The 13,194-nt window shown below is 38.9% G+C and overlaps 1 protein-coding gene across 10 annotated transcripts in view; it reads right to left on the bottom strand.

Annotated features, from left to right (window-relative positions):
• TRIM2 (tripartite motif containing 2) overlaps positions 1–13,194 on the bottom strand; it is a 144,205-nt gene that overhangs the window by 63,979 nt on the left and 67,032 nt on the right. For 4 of the 10 annotated variants that reach the window (XM_069105573.1, XM_069105570.1, XM_069105567.1 and 1 more), the window contains exon 2: positions 743–924. In XM_069105573.1, coding sequence (XP_068961674.1) covers positions 743–876 — 134 coding nt within the window. In that variant the 5' untranslated portion in view covers positions 877–924. The other 6 variants (XM_069105571.1, XM_069105574.1, XM_069105569.1 and 3 more) reach the window with 4 other exon arrangements.

Raw genomic sequence — 13,194 nt, 5'->3', positions numbered from 1 at the left:
AGAGTGGGCCCTCGCCATGCAGCAGGAGCTTAGGCAGGGTCTCTACAAAGGAGGTGGGTAGAAAGAGTTAGGATATCCTGAAGCATCTTACAAGGGGATCAGAAAACAATTTTCCACATAAATTGCATATTTAGGGAATGCACAAACTGGTTTTGGTGTTCAAATACAGCACACAGAAATAAAATCTCAGCATATAAAGTGCTAACGTTTGAAAAAAATATCTTTTGAAGTATCTGGAAGAATGAAGGTCTGCCCTTTTGACCTTGAGTCTTTTACAAATCCATAGATGTTTTCATCTGACTTACATTGTGGGAGGAAGCAGCAGGTTTTTAATTGATCCTCACTAAGAACTCCCTACATGGCACCAGTGGTTAGCAAAAGCAGTTTCGAAAAGAACAAAGATAAAAGTGAAATAAAAATTTTCAAAGATGACTAGAATGATGAGCATCTTGTACTCCTTACCCCCTCATCAAAATAAATTGGTGGATGTTTGGCTGGTGTTTCTTAATTGCAGTTGTCTGAATAAAGCAAATAATTGGCAACTTATGATTATGTGACTAGATGTCTTAGCAAGAGAACAAAAGGCTCATTGTCTCTTGGAGTAACTGTAGAATTCTGGGAAAGCGTGGCTGCTGTAGGTTAAGGAAGGACACTGTGACTGCTGCCTCCATCACCACACACACACACACACACACACACACACAAACACACACACACACACACATCCAGGATGCTTGCTTACCTCTCACAGAAAGTGTGCAGACAGGGAAGTACCTTGGGATTCTTGTAACGTTCCAGGCATATACTGCAAATCAGAAACTGCTTGTCAATCTGCCGCACCACAGGACTGGGGATGTTAGAGCCTTCACTGGCCATCCTAGACCATTGGCATACGGGTCCTGATTCCTTTTACCCTGCACGATGCTGCTAAGGCAGATGAAAAACCAAGAGAGACCAAGAAAAGCATTTTTTAAGTCACTTGGAAGCATTAGAACTATCACTAGCATGCTCATATCAGACATCTATTCATCAATGTCAATCTTAATTGATCAGGAGGGATCCTGGATTCTTGGTTCTTGAGTCGGAGGAGACCTTAGAGGTCTCCAAGTCCAACCCCCTCATTTAATAGATCAGGAACTCAAGGCCAGAGAGGTGACTTGTCCAAGGCCATCAAAATTTGAATCTATACCCTTTGATTCCAATTCCAGTATTTTTTTCTACTGTACCATCTGCCTCTACCAAAAGAATGAAAACAAAGCACCTCCGCCAGGCACTGTGCTAAGTGCTTTACAAATACTACTTCATTTGATCCTCTCAACAACCTTGGGAGGTAGGTACTATTATTATCCTCCTTTTACAAATGGGGATACTGAGTTAGAGAGGCTAATAATTTGCCCAAGGTCACACTGCTAGTAAGTACACAGGCTGGATTTGAACTCAGGTCTTCCTGACTCCAGGATTAACACTCAATCCACTGTACCACCTACCTGTCAAAAAGATGTATTGCTTGGTGCCAGAGCTCCTGGTGATGAGTCATTTTGGACATAATGTTACTGATACCAAGAGAATCTTATTAAGGAGACTGGTGAGACATCAGAATTGTTAGACTATATCCAAACCTCATAAAATAGGAAGCCTGTTGCTGCAGGGCATAGAGAGGGTATACTCTGTTGCTGGTTATTTTATTTGTTTTCAAAATAATTTGATTTTATGAAGCTCTCTTAAGCACTTAAATACATTATATTTCCCTACCTTCCATTCTCTCATACTTGGCTCATATCAAGAGCCTGGCAAATGTTTGTGGAATTGAATGGAAAAATGTTGCCCATATGTCATCTTAGAAATTACAAATTACTGTTTGGTGGGGGCACCTGAGAATGCAGTAACTCAGCTTGATAACAGGATTTAGAGCAGAAGGGACCTTTTCTCCCCCCATTCCTTTAGTCTCTAATTCCAAACATTTTCTCTCTCTCAAATCAGCCCTCAAGAAAAAAAAAAATCTGAAATTCATTTATAGCAGCATTTAAACAGATGATAGTTTGAAGTGTTACTTCTGGTAGGGCAATTTGCATTTTAAACAGGGATCAAAGCCTTAAGTGATGGGAATGAAGTTCTTACAGTGGACATCAGGTGGCTTTGTACATTATTCTGTATATGGTGGGAGCTGGGGCAAAGGGGTGTAGGGGCAGTAGCGACCCATAGAGGTCCATTCTGTACCTCTGGATATCTTATCAGTTTCCAAAGCAGCACAATTTAGGTAATCTCAAACCCTAAGGTGAAGAGGAAGCAGAAGCTGAGGAAACAAATGCTTGAAATGGTAGCCAGTCAATACACATTTATTAAGCACCTACAACAGCCAGGTACTGAGCTAAGAAGATATAAAGAAAGGTGTGAATAGAGAATGAAAAGGGTAGACTCTAGACCTATAAAATCCTGATTTCAAATGAAAGAAAACTTTCTCTAGAGTTCAAAGACCTAGGTTCAAAACCTACTCCAGATAATTATTTATCCTATGATTTTCACTCAACCTCCTTGGGTCTCATTTTCCTCATCTGGAAAATTAGAAGACTGGATTAAATGGCCTCTGAGGTCCCCTTCCTGCTCTAAATCAAAAATCCTTTGAATCCTACAAATTCACTCCAAAACGAAATGGGGAAGGTAGTCAGAGAATGTCAATCCTTAAGGAAAAGCTCTGAGCATCAAGACAGAAATTATTAAATCCAAAGAACTTTGAAATAGTGTTCTTTGTTAATTCTACACCTTTTTCCCTTTAAGAACCTCCCCCAAAATTTTTGCACCATTTTACTTTCCATGATAGTATCTAGCTATTCATCATGTAAAATAGCATAGTCTTTGAGAGGGCAGAGACTTTTGTTTTTATTTTTGTCCCTAGTGTCTATCTATGCCTTGTACTTTGTAGGTGCCTATTAAATGTTTATTCAACTGAAATCTGCCTCTGAAACTTCCAATGGCTAACTCTGACCTACTAAGATAAACAAGAGTCTAATACCTCTTCTATAACATACCCTTTCAAACAATTGGTAACAGCTATGATATCTCCAAGTCTTCATTTCCCCATTAAGCAATCTCAATTCCTTAAACTGACCCTATAGGGAATGGTTTTAGGTTTCCTCACCATCCTTTAGCCTTGCAGGTTTTCAATGCTCTCCCTAAAGTATGGTACCTTGAACTGAATACCAGACCATAGAAGAAGACTGACCAAAGCAGAATGATTGAATGGAACCTCTATGAAAGATCTCCCTTCAAATTCACATGTATTCATCAAATCCTCATTCTGTAGATCTGGTACAATCCCACAAAATGTGGGGTCATTTAGTGTGCATATGTCTATCTTGTCTCCAAAGGTATCATCATCTTTCTCTGTGCAAGCTCAACTTTGTCAATGTCCTTCAGAAAATGTGATGCTGAGAACTGAACACAATATTCCAGATGTGTTTTGACCAAGGAAAAGTTCAAGAGTCCCCTGTTATGGACACAGTGCTTTTAATAATATAGCATAAGCCCAGAAACACCTGGCCGTGTAACCTTGAGCAAGTTACTTAACCCCAATTGCTTAGGGGCGGCCAGGTGGCTCAGTAAGAGCACTGGCTCCAGTGTCAGGATGACCTGGGGATCAAATCCGGACTCAGATACTTAGCACCACACCCAGAAATAACTGGCCGTGTAACATTGAGCAAGTTACTTAACCCCGATTGCTTTAAAAAATAATAATAATATAGCATAAGATTGCATTAACTTTGTTTTTGCTGTCAGATTATACTTTCAACTCATAATGATTGTGTAAGCTACAAAAAATAACAGGAACTGTTTGTTGTCTAGCCATATTTTTCCCATTTGAAACTTGTACAGTTGGCTTTTTTGAATAAGTATAGCACTTTGCATTTGATCTTTTAAATTTCATCTTATTAAATTTGGTTCAAAGTTTCTGCTTATTAAAATGTTTTTTTTGGGGGGAGGGAACTGGTTTCAGTCATTTAGTATATCCCTCCCAACTTCATGCCATCCAAGAATGTGAGAAGAATAAATCTGTACTTTCACCAAGTCATCACTAACACAAAGTAAATAAGAGATGTAGGTAGCCCTCTATTGAAGACCTATTTCCAGGTAAATAGCCACTCCATTCATCCCTGTTTGGATTTATTCAATTCTTCTTCAGCACTTAATTGTGCTGTCATCAAACCCACGACTCTGTATCTTGTCCAAAAAGATATCATGAATGTCAAAAGCCTTAGTGAAATCCAGGAACACTATGTCCCTGACAATCCCCTGATCAACCAGTTTTATAAGCCTGTCAAATAGGGACAAAGGATTTGACATCCACCATTGTGTAATGGAAAGAGAATGGGATTTGGAGTCTGAAGACTTGGTTCAGGTCCTGGTTCTGCAACCTATTAACTATATGTGTCCATGTGAAAGTAACAGCCAATCTAGACCTCAGTTTCCTCATTTATAAAAAGGTCGAATTAAAGTTGATTTCCAAGGTCTCATTTAGTTCACCATTCCATAATTCTAAGGTTGTACAACTTGTTTATGACTTGTGAACTCATTAGCAATCATCACTCTCCTTTTCAAAAGTTTATAAACTAATTCTTTAAAAAAAATTTATTGTTTTTTCATTTTTATGGCACTTTAATTTCTGTATATTCTCCTTCCTGGCCAGTGATCCTTCCCTTGTAACAAAGATTTTTTTCTAAGTTCAGTGAAACCAGTCAATACATCATCCCACATGTGCAAGATTCCACAACCATCTCCCCACCTCTTCAACAAAAGAAGGGAGTTACATTTACTCATTTTTTTTTCTCCAAACCTGGCCATTATATTTTCACAATGTTTTCATTTTCTCTTTTCTCATCTGTCTCTCCTCTCTTTTTCTGTTTCTCTGTCTCTCTCCCCAGTCCTCCTCCTCCTTTTTCATTGTTGTAGTAATTGTGTATATTGTTTTCCTGATTATTTCCCCATTTACTTCATTCTGCAGCATTTCACATATATCTTCCTAACAAACTATGTTTTTTAATTTTTTCTAGAATTCTGCTGCAAATTGAAGTCCAGTTCACTGACCCATAATTTGCAAATTCTACCTTCTTCTTCAAACCTCTCTTTGGTCTTGTGGCACTTTTCTTGTCCTTCACTACTTTTCAAATGAGTCTCATTTCCAACAAAGAAGTGTACAATAGAACATAGGAAGAAGCACTAGGTATAAGAGCCCCCTTCTTTTCAAAGTAAAACTGTCACTTAGCATTAAATTGAACAAAAAGTAAAAGTCATTTCCATACAAAGTGGTTTGTAGTGGAGAAACACTTGTGCTGGGATTAAGGTGACCCAGATTTTAGTCCTAAATCTGCCAGAAACTAGTTGTGTGACCTGGAGCAAATCAGTTCACCTCTCTGGGCCCCAACTCCTCACCTGCAACATGAGAGAGATCAGATGAGATGAGAGCTAAGCTTTCTTCCAGCCCTAACATTCGATGAATCAAAGGTTGGATGGTACCACTATTTTCAGGATTCAATGAATTTTTAAAGCGGGCATGAAGTACATGGCACCAGGCTGGTCTCCTTACTCTCTAGGTTTTTGAAATCTCAGATTCTCTTTCCTTTCACATTGTCAGCAAAAATAAGAGATTGTTGGGAAAATAAAATGGAATGGTAGTAACACTGCTCTGCCAGAGATGCAGAAAGAGCAAAACTGCAGTTGATGGAAGAGACAAGTTAAAACTATGGGTGTGACAAGCTTTTTCTTTGTTACATTTTCATAGGAAATTTGTCACTGGTAGGACCTGTATAAGGTCAATAGGAAGGGAAATCGAGTATTGGGGAACACAAGGATCAATGAAACAGCACTTCCTCCCCACCCACCACCCAAAAAACGGAAAGATAAATACTATGGTAAATATTTAACATCAAGCTGATACTAGATTAGACTAATGTCTAATATACCAATTATGGGAGGTGAAGATCATATATCACATGTAGAAGAGAGATTAATGTTCATTATCAATGGAAAACAAATGTAGCATTAATACAGTGTAGCACCCTAATTGCAGGATTGCTATACACACAGAGAGAGATGCTTAATGCTCTCTGGTGTTAAATTGGGAAAAGGAACCTGCCATGGTGGGAGGGGATAGGAGAGGTCTTGGCTACAATTCTATGGTACAAAGGAACACTGTACCAAATTCTACAATTTGTTTTTTCTTTGGCATCAAACATTTACCTGCTTCTCCATGCAACATTGTTCATTCATTCATTGCCATCACTATTCAAAGTACTTGTATCAACTGTGCAAGTACTAGCTAGGCACTTGTGGGCATGCAGAGATAATTAAGACAAGGCCTTATTATCTTCACAGAACTGAAAACCAGGTAATGTTCAACATTAGCCTGAAGTTGAATATCAATGCTAATAAATACATTTAAATATGTCCCCAAAATAAAGACATTTAAACACATCACCAAAAGGGTTAAGATTTTTTTTTTAAAGAAAAATATCAGAGAGATCTTTCAATGGAAAAAAAAAGGTGCCAATAAAAAGACAGAAGCTCTTTTCTCATGTCTGCAATTCTAAACCAAATTCCTCACGGAGAAATTATGTACTAAACATAACCTTGGGAAAAACACAAATCCTTCTCAAGCATTTTTTCATCACATAGCATCTCTGGCATTCTTCCTGACCCATTCCACTTCCAACTGCCCCCACATATAACCCACGATTCTGTGGGATTGAGGAGAAGCAATGAAGAAGGACCCGGTAGGAATGGAGAAAATGAGAACAAACTCTTAAGTACATATTTTCTAAGATTTGGATTCCTTTGGGAAATCAACATATTTCATATGGGTGATGAGTTAGAGGCAGCATACTGTGGATTACACAGAAGCCCTAGGCTATTGGATTTGTTTTTTATAATTTCATTTTTCTGGATTGCTACTTTTTCTTTCTCTGCTGCCATTTAAGATTTATATCTCCATGGTAATAATAACATATGATCTGTTATTACTGGGTTAATGACAAAAGCAGAGAATATGCTGAATCAAGAATTTTGGAATTCTAGTGGTGTTTGGAGGGGGGAGGGGGGGAGATATCTGCCTAATCAGTAATGGCACAGGATTAAACAAGCATGATTGCAAAACAAGGAGTTATCATTAAAGAGAAGATGTATGGATGCATATTATCACTCAGGCAGTTAATTTCCATTAAGAATGAGGGTTGAAAGTAAGAAAGAAAGGGCAAATCAAAGAGAAAAGAAAAATAAAGCAGCTGATTTATACTGACTTCAGCTAAATAAAACTTATTTCAATTAGGTTATTCTGTAAATTATTAGGTTAGATGTTACATCTGTCCATACCATATGCTGTTTGTACATAAAATATAGGAAATCATAGAATACTGAGACTGGAAAATAGGTCAGTAGGTTGGCCAATCCAATCCCCTCCTATAGGAAAGAATATGCACAAGCCATCCAAAAATTTTCAGTGGAGAGGAAGCATGTGGAAAGAGGAGCAGAGATGATAGTACTTGGAGACGAAAGGGACCCTTCAGAATCTGACAGGGATCTGTCTCATTCTGCCACTTAGAAGACTATGAGAAAGTCACTTAACTCTGAGCTTTTGTTTCCTCATGTAAAATGGAGGGGGCAGATGTATTATCTACTTTCTCACTGGTTTGTTGTAATGAATCAATAAACATTTATTAAGCACCTACTATGTCCCAAGCACTGTGCTAAGGGCTGGGCACTTTGCAAACTATGGAGAGCCTTCCTGTTTTCAGGGACAGAGATCTCAGAATTTCCCTGATAGCTTTGCTGTTGGAAGGAAGGAGTTTTCTCTCAGCCCCAAACCCACACTTTTCCTTCAGCTACATATGCCTATTTCTTCCAACTCTGACCTCTCTCTGTAAAGCTGAGGGAACAGCTCGTCAGTATCACAATACCCTTCAGATTTTTAAAGCGAATTATTACATTAACCTTCAGCTTCTTTCCCCCTCCTAAATCTGGGTCTCTATGTGTTTGATCAAGCAGACCAGTTTAAATGTAGTCTGGTACCATGGGGCAATAAAGACAAGTGGGGTCTCCTGCCCCCTTATCAATCACATTGCCACTTCTCCTCCCCTTGCTATCCTAAGGTGATTGGGAAGGACACAGAGAAACAGAGCATCACGGGACCAGAAAGGGTCACAGCAAACCAGACTGCTTAGCACTAGACCCTTATTGTCTGTAGCAAAAGGGGATTACCATTCTTGATTTGGAATTGCACAAGGCACAGAGCCTCAATGGTAGCTATGCCATAGAGAAAATATTTTGTCTTAATCATTTGAAATCTGTTTTGGAAGTTAATTAGGCTTGTGCTATTAAAAAAACAGATTTTTGAGGAAAATAAGAATTGTGTTTAATAATAGGAAAGCAGAGGGAAAAGGCAGAAAGAATAGAACAAGAGATTAAAATAAGGGGAAAGATGATTTCCTTTTTTCTGGGTATAAAGAAAGAAACCATGGAGAGTCCCCTCAAAGACAAAACCATTCTAACTATCAACCTAGACCCATCTGCTACTCAATTTCTGCTCTAATCTAAAAATCCAAATTCTAGGGGGAAAAAACCAAATTCTAAGTCAAATATAGTCAAATTCAGACATCTTTGGCAGACATCTTTTTTTCTAGGACTTATTGAAACTGCTGGGTGAATACAAAGCCACTTACATCAGAATACAGGGTAGAGGGTTCAACATCAGAGCTAAAAACATAAAGTAACTAATGGCCATTTGCTTGCAATTTGCCACAAATATAGAAAAATTAATTTAATCTGCTACTTTTAAAAAAAGAAAATAGCTCCTGAAATTAATCATTTAAAGCAAAAGTGCCTTCAAAAAATTTTAGAGGTACAGGTCAAAAGGATATGATATATTTGTGGTCAAACATGGCAGCTTTAAATGTCAGATATTGGTTTGAAGGGGGCAACTAAAGGAATGAAAGTGAAATTTTTTTTTTCTCAAAATGACCAAGATTGAATATTTTTATCTGTTGGACAACAAAATCCAACAGGTTTCTGCCACTGTGTAAGTCAAATCTTTGCTACAGCATTATAACTTTAACTGGAAACAGGTGGACAGGTTTTGTTCTTATTTCTAAAAAGGCACAGAGCAACATAAAAATGTACGTCTGTGCGAACTCAAGTACTGACTGAAAATCCATTTCTTCACAATTTTTCTAGAAGGAAAAACTCATTGAATGAGGAAAGATTTTTGGTTTAAACTGAGTTTTAAACCTCCAAACTAAATAGTCATTTGTATCTTTCTAGAAGAAAATTGGACAGAAGCCTTTGGCCTTTCATTATATTGGGAAAGAAAGCTGCTCTCTCATACCACACACACAAACTTCTCATTGTGTGCTTGGGAGGGGCATGCATTATTTAACATCACTGTTGGTTAGACACACAACTCTCAAAGAATCTGTGCTGAAATTAATGAAAGTCATGGGGAAAAAAGAGATTCAGGTTTGGAGAACTCTTAAATCTACTGGTCAGAGTCACAAAAAGCCTGTATGTCATGAAAAAAGCCCCCAAATTAATTTGGGCTCTTATGGATGCTCTTACATATTCTCTAAAGGATTAAAAAAAAAAAGGCTACAATTTATTCATGAGCAATAGAATTGCAGAAACCTGATCTATGCAATGAAACCGAAGGGTAAAAAAGAATTTTAAAAATACCCTGGCTTGAGCCTACACCTGTCACTTAAAGCCTGGACACCAAAATAGTCTTTTTCCCTTCTCCTTTCTTTCTTCTTTGGGAAATGAAATCTTTCCTGTATCTTTTAAGGTCTAGAAAACATTTATTGCATTTACTTCATTTAAAGAACAACCACATCCATTTGTCTTTTCCCTTTTCCTTCCAAACTAACAATAATTAAAATTCACATACAAAAGGAATAAAAACTCCAGAATCCCATTAGTGTAGGAAATTCAGTCTGATGTTTCAGGATTCAATACCCAGCCCTAAGACTCTTTCCCCATGCAACGCAGCTACAAACTCCACCCAGATGTGAGGCACTACTTCATGGCTGAATCATTAAGAGAAAGAAAACCCCCAAATCATCTGCAGCATATTCTTTTGCTACTCATCAATGACATTTAAGATCCAAGGGAGTCAAGTCATGCGTTATATGAATGAATGGGTTTCTAATGGTAACGGAGACTCAGGCCAGGAGACTCTCTTAAGCCGGAGACTCTCTTAAGAAAGGAGGTTGGGTGGGGGATGGGTGGTTTTAAATATTCCCTTTCACCCTTGGAAAACTAGGGTGAAATTTAGCAGATGAAAAGTTTCATCCCTTTCTCTCTGCCCCCACACAGAAAAATAATCAAAAGGATCCCTCCCAGCAGCTCAAAACAAATTAAGATTAAACACACACATAATAAAGAATAACAATAATAAAATTCTAGGAACTCACATTAGAGGCTTGATAAGCACAATCTTGCACGACTTTTCTCCCCACTCTTGTTAATCTGGTGCCTTTGTTTAAGCATAGAGTAAGTCTCTCTCTCTATTTCCTATAGTTACTGAGCATGCAGCATCACCATGAGAAAGAGAGAAGGGGGAAAAAAGAGCCAGAATAGAACAGGAGAGATCAGATATCCACCTGGCATAATATTGAGCAAATCTGAATAGTTAAGACCTACCCATCTCTGTAGATAAATAGATTAATCAACGAAGTAAAGTACTAAGTCCTCCCAAGGGCTGTGGCTGCAGTTAGCTCCGCAGTAATCCAAAGGAACAAAGCATATTCCAGCTAATGTCTCAAGTTTGGAAGCACTGCTTAAAATGCCCTGCCATACAGCACAGCCATGCTTAGCGACAGAGCCTAGCTTGGGCTCCACTTGTAGTGATGCTCCAATCCATGAAGAGGACAGATGAAAAGGAAAAATGGAGGAAAGAAGAGAAGCCCCAGTGAAGTCGTCATGAATTTTTTTTTTTCTGGGGCATTAACAAGTGGGAGACCCCCTTCAGGATTCAGACCAATCAATCTTTATTGAGTACATCTTTTTCTCACTCAGCTCGTGTTGAAAAGACTGCAGCAAAGAGGGCAAGGCATTGTGGGATAGGGATGCAGCAGAGAGCTGCGATGAGATTCGCTGGGGGTTTTTTCCGCCCTCCCTCCCTCCTCCTCCACCCCTTCTGAGTCAGCAATCAGCTGTTTCAGTGCTTTCCTGAGGGAGGGGGTGGGTGGGGGAGCGGAAGGATGGGGCCCCTGAATTTGGTCACCGGATTGTTAGGACAGTAGATTAGTGTACACCTCTCCCAGGGCAACGCAACTAGGAAAAGCATTGCCTGAGTGACTCATTGGTTAGATGGGAGGATTTAGCCGATCTGGGGAAAGGGAGATGGAAAGGGAGATGGAAGGGGATTGCAAACCGACAGATTCTAGGTGGGACGCTAAGAACAAAATGCTTGCTTCGGTATTTAAATTGGGAATTTTCATAGAAAAGAGGCCAGGGCGCATGTGTAAAAATATGAATTGGCATTAGTTAGTAGGGGAAAGACGGTTACTGAAACTTCTGGTAAAATCTGAAGGACCCCCCCCCCCCCAAGAAATGTTAAACCATGTTTTCTCAGCAGAGACAAACTGCAACCCAGGATTTGGAATCATGAGAACCTGGGTTCAAATCCCACCTCAGACTCTTAGTAGCTGTTACTCATTCCTCGCTTTCTGCATCTGTAAAATAGGAATAATAATAGCATTCACCTCACAGGGTTACTCTGAGTAGTAAATAGGATGATGTATGTAGAAAGCTTTTCAAACCTTAAAGCATAATATAAATGAAAGCTTGGTAAATTGTGGGGGTATGAGGCAGGGCATCCGATCCATTGGTATAAGATGGTTCGGGGTGAAGGAACTTTCACCAAGCAGACAATTAGAGGCTAATGTTCTCCACCTTGAAATCTTCCTTGGAAAGGAGCCTGGGGCAGTGAGATGTTAAGTGACTTTCCCAGGGCTACACACATTATGTGTCCAGAGGTTAAGACCAGCTTTCTACTTACTATGCTACGAGGTCTTCAAAAGGTCACTTAATATTGTTTACCTAAAAATGGTCATGTAACACAGATTTGCCAAATAAAATTATATTAATATCAAGGTACCCTCACCCCCTTTCGGTGATCCTCACTACCCAAAAAATCATAATCAGGATAGTCTTTTAAAAGAGGGTTGTGTCTTATTTTCTATATCAAAGTAACAATATGGGGGCAGCTAGGTGGCGCAGGAGTCAAGAGAACCTGAGTTCAAATCGGGCCTCAGACACTTCACACACACACACGCACACACACACACACACACACACACACACACACACACCCCTTGTGTGACCTTGGGCAAGTCACTTAACTCCAATTGTCCTACCTTCCCCCTCAAAAAAAAAAAAGCAACAACATGGAGTTGCATAATGAGAAACAAGAGTTACAGTTTAAATATTCTATTTCCTAATTTCCCTAACAGGGCATTAAGTCTAATAACATAGGTGCTATACAGTACCTTGAAAATGATTGACCAGTAATGAAATCACATTGATTTTGCATTCCCCAAAAGTAATGAATATGACTCAACTCAACAAATATTTATTAAATACCTCCTATGTACAAAGTACTGTGCTAAATGCTGGAGATGCAAAAAGGGGGGGGATCCCCAGAATTTTAGCCCTTAAATAGCTTGAAATGTAGAAGGAGAATGACATACAGATAATAATAATAGTGGCTTGAGAGAGTCCAAAGAGTGAAGGATTATTTTTACCTAAGGATAGCTAGAAGGCTTCATGGAGAAGGTGGTACCTGAGGGGAGTCTTAAGAAAGGATGTCTATCAAAAAGACAGAGCCAAAGGTGGATGAGAGGAATACATTCTGAGACCGGGGGATGACATGCATGCACAAAAGTATGGAGATGGGCAAGAACAGAATGAGATCTAGGAACTAGGAACTATGGTGTAGCTGACTGAACAAAGGTAAGTTCACTGAAATAAGATTGGAAAGGTAGGCTGCAGTCATATTACAAGAAGGCCTTGAATGCCAGACTTATTCCAGAGGTAACATGGAGCCATTAACGTGTTTTGTTTTGTTTTGTTTTTTTTGGGGGGTGACACAATCAGATTTCAAATCAATTTCATTTACTATGAAAATTATTTTTGACAGACATATGAATGTTGCAT

The sequence above is a fragment of the Petaurus breviceps genome, unplaced genomic scaffold, assembly GCF_028583685.1.
Source record: "Petaurus breviceps papuanus isolate PSGF00001 unplaced genomic scaffold, PetGlider_PUasm1.0 76, whole genome shotgun sequence".
In the NCBI taxonomy this organism is placed as follows: domain Eukaryota; kingdom Metazoa; phylum Chordata; class Mammalia; order Diprotodontia; family Petauridae; genus Petaurus; species Petaurus breviceps.
Note: the sequence above shows the minus strand (reverse complement) of the source record. Positions and strands in the feature narration are given on the sequence as shown.